An 18,472-nucleotide genomic window follows, 5' to 3' on the forward strand; every position below is an offset into this window, starting at 1 on the left:
TTAGGTGATTAATATCAGATCAGTGGGAGTCCGATAACCATCACTCCACAGCTCAGCTGTTAGCAGACCATTGGAAGTATACAGGAGGTGATTCATTATTTTTTGTCTAGTTTTGTGTGTTTGTAGCCTGTTTTTCAATTATGTCAATTTTTTCTTTCAATTTGCACTTTTTTTTGTCTTTTTTATATGCATTTCCTTGGGACTTTTTCTTTTGTTTGTTTTTTAATGTTTACCAATTTTGGTGGGTTTGTTTGCTTTCCAGATGTTTGCGACTGATTTATCGATTGTGACTTTGTAAAAAAAAAGTTACAGAATTTTTGCACAAATATATTGCAGTCCCTCTTCTGGAGTAATTTTATGTAAAAAAGTACAAAGAGGTTAAAGACAAAAAATAAAGAAAATGTTTAATTTTGCGCAAAATTTGTAAAGTGCACACCTCATTTTACAGAATTTGGCACAGAAAAAGGTCAACAAATACTGTAAGACAAAACATGAAAAATAACTAAATACATTTGTTTAAGAAATTAAAATGATGAATCGAGACAACAGTGTATGTGTATGTAGACAGCACAGCTCAATACAGCACACGAAAAAAAAACATGAACTGACTCGGCACTATCATTAAAATTGGGCTCATAAAAATTCATGAAGCTGTAACACATGAATTAGGAGACCCGAGGCCAGCCCATGCAGTACAGTACAGTCTTGGACCAATTTGTATGAATCCAACTCTCATCGTTTTCGACTGGTCTCCCTGCGATCAGTGCAACCAGGTGACACATATGAGAGTTGGAGTCAGCACCTGCCTTCGTGAATAGCGCATATTAAATAAATTAAAAAAAGTTGTGTGGTCTACCTTAATTTTACTAACTCACTAAGGATAAGCAGACAGCTAGGGGCTGGCGTTAATATTTAGGGAAGGGACCAATGTTCATATAGGTTCCCAGCCTATTAGTAAAAGCTCACCGCTGTTTGCTTAGCCTTTACTGATTATTAACAAGGGAGGACCCCCAAAAAATGATTTTATTTTTACTAACCGGCCCTTGATTTTACTAACCTGCTAAGGGAGGGCAGACAGCTGTGGGCTTGTGGTAATATTCTGGGAAGGGACCAATAGCCATTAAAGTTCCCAGCCTATTAACAGCTCACAGCTGTTTTCTTAGCCTTTTTATTAAAAAGGGGAGACACATAAAAATGGATGTTGGGTCCCCCCCCATTTTTACTAACCGGCAAAGGCTAAACAGACAGCTGTTTAAATTCTTTTCCTATCTTTGCACTTCCGGCAAAGCCTTTATGAATGTATGACTACTTCAACTAAGCTTTCAAAATTATTATGTTTAAAAAAAATTCTGTATTCTATTAGTCATCCATACAGTTTAGTGTAATTCTTGTTATATTATGGAACACTCCAAAAGAGTGTTTAAAATTTTTTTTTTTAATCATTACTCATTCATACAGTATTACATGCTTTGTGGTACTTTACGGTGGTATACAACACTCCAGAAAAGCATTAAAAAATTAGTCTGGATTCAAGGAGTCATCCATAGAGCATTAGGTGCTTTCTGTGACGTTAGGGTGGCATATAACACTCCAAAAAAGCGTTGAAAAATTTGTCTGGATTCCAGGAGTCATCCATAGAGTATTAGGTGCTTTCTGTGACACTAAGGTGGTATACAACACTCCAAAAAAGTGTGTAAAATTTGTCTGGATTTAATTAGTCATCCACAGAGGATTAGGGGCTTTCTATTAAATTTCTGTGGCGTATAACACTCCAAAAAAGCATTGGAAAAATTGTCTGGATTCAAGGAGTCATACATGAAGTATTAGGTGCTTTCTGTGTCATTAAGGTGGTATATAACACTCCAAAAAAAATGTAAAATTTGTCTGGATTTAATTAGTCATCCATAGAGGATTAGGGGCTTTCCATTAAATTTCTGTGGAGTATAACACTCCAAAAATCGTTTAAAAATTTGGATTAAAGTCATTCATAGAGTATTAGGTGCTTTCTATAACATTACAATGGTGTATAACACTCCATAAAAGCATTGAAAATATGTCGGGATTCACTTAGTCATCCATAGAGTATTAGGGGCTTTCTGTTACATGTTGGTGGCATATAACACTCCAGAAAAGAGTTGAAAATTTTGCCTGGATTCAATGAGTCATTCATAGAGTATTAATTGCTTTCTTTTACATTTCAGAGGTATGTAACACTCCAAAAAAAGCATTTACAATGTGTCTGTATTCAATTAGTCTTAGGTTCTTTGTATTATATTTCGGTGGTATATGACACTCCAAAAAAGCGTTGAAATATTTGTTCGGATTCAATTAGTCATCCATAGAATATTATGTGCACTGCTTTCTGTTACATTACGGTGGTGTGTAACACTCCAAAAAAAGTGCTAAAATATTTGTCTTGATTCAATTAGTCATCCTTAATGTATTAGGTGCTTTCTGTGGCACTAGAGTTGTATATAAAACTCAAAAAAAGTGTCAAAAATGTATCTGGATTTAATTAGCCGTCTAAAAAGTATACATATGCGGTTACTGGAATTGTCCACTTAACGAAGGACATGTGAACAAGTGCTTGTGGCCAGGGATGCTACATTTCACTGATGGCACACTGTGCATTGTGTGTGCCGGGGCTGAGTCCCACCCTGGCAAGGCACATGTGCTACCAACACTGAGGATTGATGGCCCTACTTCTATCAGGGTTTCCTCCACCTCCTACACCAGTTACTGCACCCCATCCTGTTCCTCATCATCCTCCATCTCTGAAGTGCTATCTCAGAGAACACATCAGGTAGAAACTGTGCAGCACTGCCTCAGCGAAGCAGCAACAGGCTCTGCTGGAGCTAATTTGTCTGAGAGACAAACCGCACACCATGGCAAAGTTATTGAAAGGAATAACAGACAAGACAGATCAGTGGTTCTCGCCACTGAACCTACAACAAGGCATGGTCGTGTGTGATAATGGCCATAACTAGGTGGTGGCTGTGAAGCTTGGAAAGCTCAAACATGTGCCATGCTTGGCTCACATGCTCAACCGTGCTGGTAGTTCAGTGGTTTTTGAAAACTTACCCATTCTATGACTAAGGGCTGCGACCAGAAAGCACATCAGAATGAGCATTTCTTTTTAATCTGTCTGGACAGTTCTTTCTTTTTTTAAAACGTGAAATAAAAACAGAATTTTTATCAGAATATAGCCAATGGATCTTTTTTCCTTTTTTTCTCTGAATTTTCTGGTGTCAATGGACTCGGATCCCAGCTATACCAGTGAGGAGGAACCATTCATATATCACACGGTGAGGCTTATTTCCACTTTATTACTTTTTTTCCTATCCATATTTGCCAGAGCTTCTGGTCAAGGAACGCCGTGTCAGTGGTCATCTGCACAGGTCAGCTACAGCTGCCACCACTCTGGTAATGCTGCAGTAGCGCATGCAAGTGCCAGCTCACCGACTGGTGTGCGACATCACCATGCACTGGAGCTCCATACTGCACATGCTAGCAAGGCTTTGTGAGCAGCAGAGGCCAGCTGTGGAATACCAGCTCCAACACACCTGTCAGTATTCTGGTCAGCCTCACATAACAACCGAAGAATGGGCATGGATGTCTGACATTTGTGCAGTTCTCAAGACTTTGAGGACTCCACAAAGATGTTGAGCGGCAATGATGCCATCATCAGCTCACCAATCCTGCATCTGTGCCTACTTAAACAGTTGCTGCTGGCAATTAAACATAAAGCTTTGCATGTGGACCAGGTGGGGATGGAGGAAGACATGAGACAGGGAGATACTACCCAACCCAGCCTCATCTCATCTGCTCAGCACAGACTGGGTAATAATGGGGATGTGAAGGCTGAGGAGGAGGAACAGGAGCTGGTTTACTAGCGCAACAGAGGCTAGTACCCACCCAAGCTTCACCCAACTCTCCTACGTGGATAGGCGGAGGACGTGAATGAGGAGGAAGAGATGGAGGAGGAGGTAATGGGGAATAGTCATTATAGTGGAGACATTGAAGTGTTGGCTGTATGGACTATGGCACATACGGAAGACTTTATGTACCGCCTTTCCCGTGACCCTTGCATTACATTTATCTTGGCCAAAAAAGAGTAAAGGTTGTTCTGCTAGACCCACAATTCAAGGAGAACCTTGCATCTCTCTTTCCTGAGGTGGAGAGGTCTACTAAAATGGTGTTATAGCAGAAGGCCATTGTGGAAAATATGTTGGAAAAATTCCCATCAGACAACCCTAGTGGCAGGGGACAAGCTTCCTTGCACAACCAAGGAGGAGAGGCAAGGGAGAAACACAGCAGAGGCAGGGGTGCACTGTCAAAGGCCTGGGCTAATTTCATTACACCATTTCAGGATCCAGGCCCTGATGAATAGGAATTTTTGACAAGAAGGAAACAGTATTTAACCTTCAGCTATTCGGTCTCAAAGCTGGACATCTGGCATGAGCTGTCCCTCTATGCCTTGGAGGTGTTGTGCTTCGCTGCTGCTAGTCTCTTGTCCAAACATGTTTTGAGTGTCAAAACAGGCATGCACTTTTGCCTGTCAACAGAAAGTGCTGACAGGCTCACTCTGATAAAAATGAACAAAGCTTGGATTAGTCCCACCTTTTCCACGCCACCAGATGACAGCAGCACATAGTGTATTTAATCTTCAATATTTAAATGAGGCCCGCCAGATGTTGCCCTCAAGGGTCTATGGATGACTGTATTACCCTCCTTATCATATTTTCATGGCTTAGCACTTTGTTCAGAGCCTTTATGAGTCTAGGAGCACATGGACTATGCTTTCTTAATATTTTAATGAGGCCCTCCAGTTGTTGCCTTCAAGGGTTCATGGATAAGTCTGCTTATAATATTTTTCAGGCTTTGTACTGTGTTTAGAGCCTTTATGAATGTAGGAGGATCACAACTATACTTTGTTCAGAATATTTGAATGACGCACTACAGTTGGTGCCTCCAAGGGTGTATGGATGACCCTGCATGTAATTTTTGGCAGGCCTTGCACTTAGACTCATAAAAGCTATGCACTAGGAGTGCAAACTACTGACAATTTGAACAGAATGTTATGAGGCCCTCATCACATTTTTGGCAGTTCTTGCTTCCTTCATAAATCACTCTAAAATTTCAATTTTTTTAATAAAAATTTCAATTTTGGTTTACTTTTTTTAAAAAAATCCTTTTTAAATTTGGCCTTATATACAAGTTATTATACAACAAAGAATGTTTCTTAATTTGTTTTCCTGTAAACTCCAATTTCAATTTCTCTTTGATTTTCAATGTCTTTTTTGTCAGTCCTTAAAGTGGAGTAAAAGTGTGACACCATTGTTGAACTGTGTATTTTTGGTTCATTTTTTTTCGAGAAATCTTATTGATTTTGCTGATACTTTAAAACGTTATATATTTTACATCCCAAATACACTACATAAAGTACGTAGGAGAAATGCTGCAAATTTTTTTTTTGAGGTAGACAAGTCGAATGAGTTAAGAAATTCAATATTTTTGGAGGAGTTTTTCATTTTGAAGGATATTTTTCATTAATCATCTTTGCAGCCATTTGATTTGACACTGACTAGTTTGGAGAGATTTTTTTTTTTAGAATTTGAAGATGTCTGACTCATTGCACTTTTTTTTGCAAGCGGCAATTTTAAAAATGTTTTCAGGAAAAAAAAATCCTCAAAAAACACAGAGTAGATTTGCCACAGAAATGAACAGGAAGAGTTTTCCACGCATTTGTTTCAGGTATGTTTGGCTGTATGAAACACCTAAAAAACATGCTTTAAGAGCTGCCAGAGACTGAGTCACAGGAGAGACTGGACAGGCGAGGGGCTTCTCCTGAGTAATTTGTCTCTCCCTGCATGTGTGTTTAGCGAGAGACAATTGGCAGAAGCTGACCTGGACTCACCTTTCCAATAGTCTCCTATTCAGCTTTGTGCCCGGCCATTAAAGGGAATCTATCAGATGGTTTTTGTTATGTAGTCTGACAGCATCATGATGTAGGGGCAGATACCCTGATTCCAGTGATGTATCGCTTAGTTTACTGGGTGTAGCAATTGTGATAGAATGGTGAGCTGTGTATGACACAAGGGTGGACATTGCATCAAGACAATAATGCCAAACATACAGCCAAGGAAACTCTCAATTGGTTTCAGAGAAAGAAAATAAAGCTGCTAGTATGGCCGTGCCGATCACGGGACCTGAATCAAATAGTAAATTTAAGGAAGGAATTAAAGCTGAGAGTTCATAGAAGGAGCCAAATGGACCTCCAGAATGTGAAAAATGGAAGGATGGGCCAAAATCACACCTGAGCAAGGCCTGCGACTAGTTTCTCCATACAGGAGGTCTCATGAAGCTTCATCACCAACAAAGGCTTTTGTACGAAGTAAATACGTTTCAGTTAGCATGTTCAATACTTTTTCCCTATGTCATTTCTCATTATTACACATAATTTATGGACCTCTATGTGGTGATACCTTTAACTGTGTGGATTGGATGGGTTGTTACTGACATCTGGTAAGAATTTCATGTCAATAGCACCTTTAGAAATTGATTTACTTAGAAATTTGGTGATGTGTTCAAAACTTATTTCACTCGCTGTAGGTGGAAAAATGAATCATTCTGCCCTAAATGTTGTAGATTTCCTCCATCCACTGTTGCCCATTCACATGGACTGATGTCCATATCTCCTGACAACCACGGAGGGATTACTTTTTTAGGCTCAGGTGCTCACATCGTTCGAATGATACACAATTATCTGATTTGTTGGTACAGTTGCAATACATTGCTTAGAACACAGGAAAAAGTTTGCTTCTTTTTAACACCAGATGTAAATAAGTTCCCCCAACAACGTGCAGTTTTCCCTTCTGTTTTCCTATGGATATGAAGCCTCAAGGACTTTTTTTTTTTTTTTTTTTTTTAACTCCAATGCATGTATTTTGGACTAAAAATAATTTTTGCAAATGGCGTTAATTGAAAATTTTTCTCCATTTAGGTTTCACAAACTCTTTGTTTCCCTGCACATTTACATTAGCTGGTAGTGTCCATGAGTTTGGTCTGAAGGAGGTTTTGATTGTAACTCCTTTATCAGATTTTTTGAGCTGCTCCATGCTGATTTTGTGAGTCCATTCATTTGTAGATTATAACATAGTACTGTATACAGCTCTAGAAATACATAAGATATGATATATTATCACTATATCATCAATTATAAACTGATTGTATGATGGTATGATAACAGAGAATCCACCATTCACAATAGGTGATATCACAGCTCACCTCCTCCCCCTCCTGTACAATGACTGATAACACCTCTATATAAAGTAGATAACACAGGATCCATCATTCTTACTAGTTGATATCACAGCTCACCTCCTCCTCCTGTACAATGACTGATAACACCACTATATACAGTAGATAACACAGGATCAACCATTCACAATAGGTGATGTCACAGCTCACCTCCTCCTCCTGTACAATGACTGATAACACCTCTATATACAGTAGATAACACAGGATCCACCATTCACAATAGGGGATGTCACAGCTCACCTCCTCCTCCTGTGCAATGACTGATATCACCTCTATATACAGTAGATAACACAGGATCCACCATACACAATAGCTGATATCACAGCTCACCTCCTCCTCCTGTACAATGACTGATAACACCTCTATATACAGTAGATAACATAGGATCCACCATACACAATAGGTGATGTCACAGCTCACCTCCTCCTGTACAATGACTGAAAACACCTTTATATACAGTAGATAACACAGGATCCACCATTCACAATAGGTGATGTCTCAGCTCACCTCCTCCTCCTGTGCAATGACTGATAACACCTCTATATACAGTAGATAACACAGGATCCACCATACACAATAGGTGACGTCACAGCTCACCTCCTCCTGTACATTGACTGATAACACCTCTATATACAGTAGATAACACAGGATCAACCATTCACAATAGGTGATGTCACAGCTCACCTCCTCCTCCTGTACAATGACTGATAACACCTCTATATACAGTAGATAACATAGGATCCACCATACACAATAGGTGACGTCACAGCTCACCTCCTCCTGTACAATGACTGATAACACCTCTATATACAGTAGATAACACGGGATCCACCATTCACAATAGGTGATGTCACAGCTCACCTCCTCCTCCTGTGCAATGACTGATAACACCTCTATATACAGTAGATAACATAGGATCCACCATACACAATAGGTGACGTCACAGCTCACCTCCTCCTGTACAATGACTGATAACACCTTTATATACAGTAGATAACACAGGATCCACCATTCACAATAGGTCATGTGTCAGCTCACCTCCTCCTCCTGTGCAATGACTGATAACACCTCTATATACAGTAGATAACACAGGATCCACCATACACAATAGGTGACGTCACAGCTCACCTCCTCCTGTACAATGACTGATAACACCTCTATATACAGTAGATAACACAGGATCAACCATTCACAATAGGTGATGTCACAGCTCACCTCCTCCTCCTGTACAATGACTGATAACACCTCTATATACAGTAGATAACATAGGATCCACCATACACAATAGGTGACGTCACAGCTCACCTCCTCCTGTACAATGACTGATAACACCTCTATATACAGTAGATAACACGGGATCCACCATTCACAATAGGTGATGTCACAGCTCACCTCCTCCTCCTGTGCAATGACTGATAACACCTCTATATACAGTAGATAACACAGGATCCATCATTCTTACTAAGTTGATATTACAGCTCACCTCCTCCTCCTGTACAATGACTGATAACACCTCTATATACAGTAGATAACACAGGATCTACCATACACAATAGCTGATATCACAGCTCACCTCCTCCTCCTGTACAATGACTGATAACACCTCTATATACAGTAGATAACATAGGATCCACCATACACAATAGGTGATGTCACAGCTCACCTCCTCCTGTACAATGACTGATAACACCTCTATATACAGTAGATAACACAGGATCAACCATTCACAATAGGTGATGTCACAGCTCACCTCCTCCTCCTGTGCAATGACTGATAACACCTCTATATACAGTAGATAACACAGGATCCACCATACACAATAGGTGATGTCACAGCTCACCTCCTCCTCCTGTACAATGACTGATAACACCTCTATATACAGTAGATAACACAGGATCCACCATTCACAATAGGTGATGTCACAGCTCACCTCCCCCTCCTGTATAATGACTTATAACACCTCTATATACAGTAGATAACATAGGATCCACCATTCACAAAAGGTGATGTCACAGCTCACCTCCTCCTCCTGTACAGTGACTGATATCACGTCTATATACAGTAGATGACACAGGATCCACCAATCACAATAGGGGATATCACAGCTCACCTCCTCCTCCTCCTCCTTTACATGACTGATATGATAACACCTCTACTATATTTGTGCGGTACTTCACACCACATCTGTCTGTTCTGTCTGTGACCAGGTGACGTCTGCTGTTACAACAGATCACAGAACAGAATATCTACTGGGGATGGAAACTCGTGTTGTGGAGATCACCCATACTCCACGTCTGGACCTCAGATCTGCTGCGGAGGATCAGTGTATGATGGCTCTACTCAGACTTGTTGTGGTGGGAGAATAATCCCTCCGGAGTTTATCTGCTGCGGAGATGATCAGGAGGGATCGCTGTACAGAGAGTCATTCGGTGAGTAAACGCTCATTATTTCTTTATTGTGTGGTACCTGTATGAGTGCGGAGTCATGCATGAAGCAAATATAGCTGGAAATGGAGACCCTACTAGGGTGTGTTACTGTGTAGTCTTAGGCAGTCTGTGTACCATCATATGGTGCTTCTTTGCCATGATTTTTTTTTGCAAAGGTTCAGAATGATGTGTCTGTAAGGAGGTTGCGGGTACTCTCGTCTGCCCCTTCTTCCCCCTTGTGCCTGGCCTGTGCACTTTATGCGGCACCTGAATGATGTATTTATACACATTAATGTTTTGCTAGTGTTAATGCAATGTGTGATGCCCCTTTTACTCTGTATTGTTCTCTGTGCTTTACACTGCCATATTTGTATGCACATGCTAGAGGCAGGGACAGAAGGGGTTAATTTAGGGGCCTGAGCAAGCAGCCTCTAGCAAAAAGGAAGCTCCTGCTTCCTGGTCAGAGCCCAGGCAGGAGGGCCTGAGGCAGGGTGTGTGTCCCCGTCTGGGGCACAGGTGTGTCCCCGCTTGGGACAGAAGGAGCCCCCATCTGGGCATATGTGTGTCCCCATACGGGACAGAAGAGACCCCTGTTTGGGGTATAAGTGTGTTCCCGTCTGGATCAGTGAGGACCCCGTCTAGGGTATAAGTGGATCCCCATCTGGGACAGAAGGCACCCCCGGCTGGGGAGAATATTGGCTGCCAGGACTGTCGGGCACTGGGACTGAGTAGTGCCCCACCAAGAACTATAAGCGTCTAGGAATCGGCTTAAATACTGTGACTGTACTGCGGTTGCTGTTGTTGCCGCTAGGGTTGAGTGACCTTGACTTTTTTAGGGTCGAGTCATGTTTCGCGAAACCCGACTGTTGGAAAAGTCGAGTCGGGCGAAATCGGCCGATTACAGCGCAAAGTCGAGGATCGGCCGGAACACGAAACCCTATGCACGTCAATGGGGATTTTTTTTTTTTTTCTCTCTCTCTCTCTCTCCCCCTCTCCCTCTCCCTCTCCCTCTCCCTCTCCCTCTCTCTCTCTCTCTCTCTCCTCCATCCCAGCACAGGAAATTTCGTTTTACACATTCCAAATCGCTACTGCGCACAAGCGATAAAATGATGGGCGTGCACGCCCTAACCCCTATGTCATCACTCTGCCCACGCTCCTTCATTGGCTGAAAAAATGGCGCTAAACGCGTCATACGAAACACGACTTTGGCGCCAAGATCGCGTACCGCATGGCCGACCCCACACAGGGATCGGGTCGGGTTTCATGAGACGCCGACTTTACCAAAAGTCGGCGACTTATGAAAATGAACGATCCGTTTCGCTCAACCCTAGTTGCCGCCATTGCTGCTGCCGCTGATATGGCAGTGAAGGAACTAGGGAAAGAGCAGGAAGTTTACCTGAATTATTGTAACTACCTTTTTCCACGTTTTTCTACTTTTATTGCCTTTTCTCAACTCTACAATAAACTGTTATCTCTGTTGGATTTTAACTGTGTTTGGGGATCCTGATTAGACGTGTTGCAGTGACTGTGGAGATGAGATAAATCGCCTGGGGTTCATCTGTCCTGTATATTTCATGTGCAAGGGGCCGGCGTGCTCGCTGACTATTTATTCACTGGACTCTGTTCATTGACTGTAGCTTTAAGTGACTAGGCCATAACTACCACCCCGTGCCACCTTGTTACATGTCCACCCATAACTTCCTAATTTAATGACATTTCATGCCATAAAAAACAGAAAAATTGTTGAGTCATGGACATTCTCAGAAACATGAACATGGCTGTTGTGAATTTGGATTCTGGGCTCCCCCGGTGGCTACTGGTGGAATTGAACTGGTGTCTTCATCTTCTCTGTTCACCTGTTCCCATCAAGATTGGGAGTCGCTATATAACCTTGCTGCTCTGTTAGTTGCTTGCCGGTCAACAATGTTATCAGAAGCCTCTCTGTGCTTGTTCCTGCTCCTAGACAACTACTAGATAAGTTGGACTCTTGTCCATGTTTGTTTTTGCATTTTGTTCCAGTTCACAGCTGTAGTTTCGTTACTGTGTCTGGAAAGTTCTTGTGAACGGGAATTGCCACTCTGGTGTTATGAGTTAATGCCAGAGTTTTAAAGTAATTTCTGGATGGTGTTTTTGATAGGGTTTTCAGCTCAGTTCCCATCTTCCAAGAGCTAGTTCCTATATATGCTTATGCTATGTTCTCTTGCCATTGAGATCATGACAGTTTGACCGGCCCGCAAAGTGTTAATTGTTTGGGCTGAAGCAGGAGAAAAAGAAGTGTTGAAGGGAAATTTATTTTTTTTTTTTCCCCTCAGAGTTTTGCTGCCTAGCCCTTAATTGCTGTCTAGCTGCTTCTTACCTCCTCTTAACCCTTGAATGGCTCTGTGTCCACCTGTTTGTAATGGATCTTCAGAGTGTAACTGCAGGTTTGAATAATCTCGCCACGAAGGTACAAAATTTGCAAGATTTTGTTTGTCATGCACCTGTATCTGAGCCTAGAATTCCTTTGCCGGAATTTTTCTCGGGGAATAGATCCGGGTTTCAGAATTTTCGAAATAATTGCAAATTATTTTTGTCTCTGAAATCTCGCTCTGCCGGAGACCCTGCACAGCAGGTCAGGATTGTGATTTCCTTGCTCCGGGGCGACCCTCAAGACTGGGCTTTTTCATTGACACCAGGGGATCCTGCGTTGCTCAATGTGGATGCGTTTTTTCTGGCCTTGGGGTTGCTTTATGACGAACCTCATTTGGAGCTTCAGGCAGAAAAAACTTTGATGTCCCTATCTCAGGGGCAAGATGAAGCGGAAATTTACTGCCAAAGATTCCGTAAATGGTCTGTGCTTACTCAGTGGAATGAGTGCGCCCTGGCGGCGACTTTCAGAGAGGGTCTCTCTGATGCCATTAAGGATGTTATGGTGGGGTTCCCTGTGCCTACGGGTCTGAATGAGTCCATGACAATGGCTATTCAGATCGATAGGCGTTTGCGGGAGCGCAAACCAGTGCACCATCTGGCGGTGTCCACTGAGAAGTCGCCAGAGAGTATGCAGTGTGATAGAATTCTGTCCCGAAGCGAGCGGCAGAATTTTAGACGGAAAAATGGGTTGTGTTTCTATTGTGGTGATTCTACTCATGTTATATCAGCATGCTCTAAGCGCACTAAAAAGCTTGGTAAATCTGTTTCCATTTGCACCTTACCGTCTAAATTTATTCTATCTGTGACCCTGATTTGCTCTTTGTCATCTATTACCACGGACGCCTATGTCGACTCTGGCGCCGCTTTGAGTCTTATGGATTGGTCCTTTGCCAAACGCTGTGGGTATGATTTAGAGCCTTTGGAGACTCCTATTCCTCTGAAGGGGATTGACTCCACCCCATTGGCTAATAATAAACCACAATGCTGGACACAAGTAACTATGCGTATTAATCCGGATCACCAGGAGATTATTCGCTTTCTGGTGCTGTATAATCTACATGATGATTTGGTGCTAGGATTGCCTTGGCTGCAATCTCACAACCCAGTCCTCGACTGGAGAGCTATGTCTGTGTTGAGCTGGGGATGTAAGGGGGCTCATGGGGATGTACCTGTGGTTTCCATTTCATCATCCATTCCCTCTGAAATTCCTGAGTTCCTGTCTGACTATCGTGACGTCTTTGAAGAATCCAAGCTTGGTTCGTTACCTCCGCACCGAGAGTGCGATTGTGCCATAGATTTAATCCCGGGTAGTAAATACCCAAAGGGTCGTTTATTTAATCTGTCTGTGCCTGAACATGCTGCTATGCGAGAATATATAAAGGAGTCCTTGGAAAAGGGACATATTCGTCCATCGTCATCTCCCTTAGGAGCCGGTTTTTTCTTTGTGTCAAAAAAAGACGGCTCTTTGAGACCATGTATTGATTATCGGCTTTTGAATAAAATCACTGTTAAATATCAATACCCATTGCCGTTGCTGACTGATTTGTTTGCTCGCATAAAGGGGGCCAAGTGGTTCTCTAAGATTGACCTTCGTGGGGCGTATAATTTGGTGCGAATCAGGCAGGGGGATGAGTGGAAAACCGCATTTAATACGCCCGAGGGCCACTTTGAGTATTTAGTGATGCCTTTTGGTCTTTCTAATGCTCCGTCAGTTTTCCAGTCCTTTATGCATGATATTTTTCGCGATTATTTGGATAAATTTATGATTGTGTATCTGGATGATATTCTGATTTTTTCGGATGACTGGGACTCTCATGTCCAGCAAGTCAGGAGGGTTTTTCAGGTTTTGCGGTCTAATTCTTTGTGTGTGAAGGGTTCGAAGTGTGTTTTTGGGGTACAGAGGATTTCCTTTTTGGGATATATTTTTTCCCCCTCTTCCATTGAAATGGATCCTGTCAAGGTTCAAGCTATTTGTGATTGGACGCAGCCCTCTTCTCTTAAGAGTCTTCAGAAATTTTTGGGCTTTGCTAACTTTTATCGTCGATTTATTGCTGGTTTTTCGGATATTGCTAAGCCATTGACCGATTTGACTAAGAAGGGTGCTGATGTTGCTGATTGGTCCCCTGATGCTGTGGAGGCCTTTCGGGAGCTTAAGCGCCGTTTTTCCTCTGCCCCTGTGTTGCGTCAGCCTGATGTTGCTCTACCTTTTCAGGTTGAGGTCGACGCTTCTGAGATCGGAGCTGGGGCAGTGTTGTCGCAGAAAAGTTCTGACTGCTCCGTGATGAGACCTTGTGCCTTCTTTTCCCGTAAATTTTCGCCCGCTGAGCGGAATTATGATGTTGGGAATCGGGAGCTTTTGGCCATGAAGTGGGCTTTTGAGGAGTGGCGCCATTGGCTTGAGGGGGCCAGACATCAGGTGGTGGTATTGACTGACCACAAAAATTTGATTTATCTTGAGACCGCCAGGCGCCTGAATCCTAGACAGGCGCGCTGGTCATTATTTTTCTCTCGGTTTAATTTTGTGGTGTCATACCTACCGGGTTCTAAGAATGTTAAGGCGGATGCCCTTTCTAGGAGTTTTGAGCCTGACTCGCCTGGTAACTCTGAGCCCACAGGTATCCTTAAGGATGGAGTGGTATTGTCAGCCGTTTCTCCAGACCTGCGGCGGGCCTTGCAGGAGTTTCAGGCGGAGAGACCTGATCGTTGCCCACCTGATAAACTGTTTGTTCCTGATGATTGGACCAATAGAGTCATCTCTGAGGTTCATTCTTCTGCGTTGGCAGGTCATCCTGGCATTTTTGGTACCAGGGATTTGGTGGCAAGGTCCTTCTGGTGGCCTTCCCTGTCACGAGATGTGCGAGGCTTTGTGCAGTCTTGTGACGTTTGTGCTCGGGCCAAGCCTTGTTGTTCTCGGGCTAGTGGATTATTGTTGCCCTTGCCTATTCCTAAGAGGCCTTGGATGCACATCTCGATGGATTTTATTTCAGATCTGCCTGTTTCTCAGAAGATGTCTGTCATCTGGGTGGTGTGTGACCGTTTTTCTAAGATGGTCCATTTGGTTCCTCTGCCCAAGTTACCTTCTTCTTCCGAGTTGGTTCCTCTGTTTTTTCAAAATGTTGTTCGTTTGCATGGTATTCCTGAGAATATCGTTTCTGACAGAGGGACCCAATTCGTGTCTAGATTTTGGCGGGCATTCTGTGCTAGGATGGGCATAGATTTATCTTTTTCGTCCGCTTTCCATCCTCAGACGAATGGCCAGACCGAGCGGATTAATCAGACCCTGGAGACATATCTGAGGTGTTTTGTGTCTGCTGACCAGGATGATTGGGTTGCTTTTTTGCCATTGGCGGAGTTCGCTCTCAATAATCGGGCCAGCTCTGCCACTTTGGTGTCCCCGTTTTTCTGTAATTCGGGGTTTCATCCTCGATTTTCCTCTGGTCAGGTGGAATCTTCGGATTGTCCTGGAGTGGATGCTGTGGTGGAGAGATTGCATCAGATCTGGGGGCAGGTGGTGGACAATTTGAGGTTGTCCCAGGAGAAGACTCAGCTTTTTGCCAACCGCCACCGTCGTGTTGGTCCTCGGCTTTCTGTTGGGGATTTGGTGTGGTTGTCTTCTCGTTTTGTCCCTATGAGGGTCTCTTCTCCTAAGTTTAAGCCTCGGTTTATCGGCCCGTATAAGATATTGGAGATTCTTAACCCTGTTTCCTTCCGTTTGGACCTCCCTGCATCCTTTTCTATTCATAACGTTTTTCATCGGTCATTATTGCGCAGGTATGAGGTACCGGTTGTGCCTTCCGTTGAGCCTCCTGCTCCGGTGTTGGTTGAGGGTGAGTTGGAGTACGTTGTGGAGAAAATCTTGGACTCTCGTGTTTCCAGACGGAGACTCCAGTATCTGGTCAAGTGGAAGGGATACGGCCAGGAGGATAATTCTTGGGTGAATGCATCTGATGTTCATGCCTCCGATCTGGTTCGTGCCTTTCATAGGGCCCATCCTGATCGCCCTGGTGGTTCTGGTGAGGGTTCGGTGCCCCCTCCTTGAGGGGGGGGTACTGTTGTGAATTTGGATTCTGGGCTCCCCCGGTGGCTACTGGTGGAATTGAACTGGTGTCTTCATCTTCTCTGTTCACCTGTTCCCATCAAGATTGGGAGTCGCTATATAACCTTGCTGCTCTGTTAGTTGCTTGCCGGTCAACAATGTTATCAGAAGCCTCTCTGTGCTTGTTCCTGCTCCTAGACAACTACTAGATAAGTTGGACTCTTGTCCATGTTTGTTTTTGCATTTTGTTCCAGTTCACAGCTGTAGTTTCGTTACTGTGTCTGGAAAGTTCTTGTGAACGGGAATTGCCACTCTGGTGTTATGAGTTAATGCCAGAGTTTTAAAGTAATTTCTGGATGGTGTTTTTGATAGGGTTTTCAGCTCAGTTCCCATCTTCCAAGAGCTAGTTCCTATATATGCTTATGCTATGTTCTCTTGCCATTGAGATCATGACACATGGCGTATTGTGATGGTGGAGGCCAATACACACACAGGCTCTATCACAGGAACACACAATCTTTGCGTTCCAACAAAAAGCAGTGCACAAAGTAGTGTAAGGAGATGGACATACTGCCCACATTCCCCCTTGAAGACATGTATTGTTGCAATGTGTTATGATATTTGTATGTGTAATAATATGTCTTGTTAGTTATGAAGCTGTATTCTGCCCAGCAATTGATAGGTCATCATTAAACATTCTATTCTCAACATTATCAAACATTTTACTATTCTTGGCTACTTACTATCACTATGTAAGAACATTATCACTATGTAACTTCCTTAAGGCAACATTATCATGTTTTTGGCTAAGTGCAACAAGTAAACATCCCCTTTAAGAGGGCCTCACCCAGGCAGCTTCTCTCTCACTAGATGTTACCTGGGCAGAGCCCAGCCTGCTTCTCTCTAACTTCCTATCCAACCCATCAGTTTTACCCATGTGTGAGGAGTGCCCTAATAGATAGAAGCTGAGCTCCCCCTGGTGGACTGGAGTGAGAAGTGTAGTGTGTGTCTTGTGATACCTGGCAAGGTGAACTCCTTTAGTACCATCAGACATAACATCACTCCCCCTGGTGGAAGAGCGACATTACTGCAATGACCAGGACTCTGGGGCGCTGAACTAACAGATAGGACTATCCCAGAGTGGGAGGGGATACATTGAGAGGATAGAGACAGTTTCCTCTCAGGAGTTAGACATGGCTTAGCTTTCAGCTAGAGCAGACCTCTGGTCTGATAGCAGAGCCACATGACGTTGGTATCCCTACAGTGATAGGAGACTGAGAGGACAGATAGCGTGATCCAGTGGAGGGACAAAAGAAATTGACAAAAAGGAGTGGGTGATTCTCCGGAGATGAGATCTGGGGCAGGAAGCCCAGCAGAATAAAATTTAATGTGCAAGTCCAGTAGGTAAAAGGACGGAACAGAGCAGGGAACATGATACAGATACAGGGCTAAAGTAGCAAACATACCTTTTTCCCCAAAGTGGAGGAAAACTTGCCAGGTGTTATGATAGTGTAGCAACTCACTCCGCAAAATGGGTAACATTGAAAATTGCAACTGACCCTGCTGGTTCCTGTACAGACTAAAGATCCTCCTGACCCCGCAGTCTCTAGTAGTTCCTGCATGAGCTGAGATATCCTTAACCACAGACTAGACGATGGCAACCCGGACCTATGCTGCCTGAAAGGCCGTCGAGCACTTCACGTTCCTCCTAAATAACCAGAGGACAGAGAAAAGTGCAAATTACCTACAGAAGGGAAAGTGTGCTGAGAAAAAAAGAGATCCCAGAAAGAGTAAAACAAACTACAAAATAGAAAATAAAGGATTGGGAATGTATTGTTAGAGAATATGCAGGCTACTTCATAAAAATAAACAGAAGATAGGTGCAGGGTAAAGAACATAAACAGCAGAGAGATAAACCCTAGCTGGTCTTTTACTGACGTGACTAGCTTAAATTACAGCAGTATGGCTGGACATCCAAATGAGAATATCACCAGCAGGAAATACCAGCAAGGAGAAAGAATAAAAAACATCATTCGAAAGGTGATAGGGCAGACAAATGATTAAATGAAAATACCTGTTACCCTAAAAAATCTGAAGCAAGGATAACAGATTCTTAACATCTGGAGAAACGGTGCATCTGCTGTGCCTCGGCCGACAGAGAAGTCGACCACAAAGCAGAGGCTCAAGGGTTCAAACTCAGACACATGACACCAGGTTGTTTCAGCCCATACAAGCTTTTAAGAGACTAGTTTTCCTTGTTGAGCTCAGACTGGAGTAATAA

At 43.1% G+C, this 18,472-nt stretch overlaps 1 protein-coding gene across 1 annotated transcript in view; it reads left to right on the forward strand.

The window, feature by feature from the left end:
• Positions 1–18,472, forward strand: part of USH2A (usherin) — a 930,843-nt gene that overhangs the window by 677,476 nt on the left and 234,895 nt on the right. Inside the window, exon 49 of the mRNA XM_077281431.1 lies at positions 9,528–9,741. Within this exon, the coding sequence (XP_077137546.1) occupies positions 9,528–9,741 (214 nt within the window). The remainder of the gene's footprint in view (positions 1–9,527; positions 9,742–18,472) is intronic.

Source organism: Ranitomeya variabilis, chromosome 2 (genome assembly GCF_051348905.1).
Source record: "Ranitomeya variabilis isolate aRanVar5 chromosome 2, aRanVar5.hap1, whole genome shotgun sequence".
NCBI lineage: Eukaryota > Metazoa > Chordata > Amphibia > Anura > Dendrobatidae > Ranitomeya > Ranitomeya variabilis.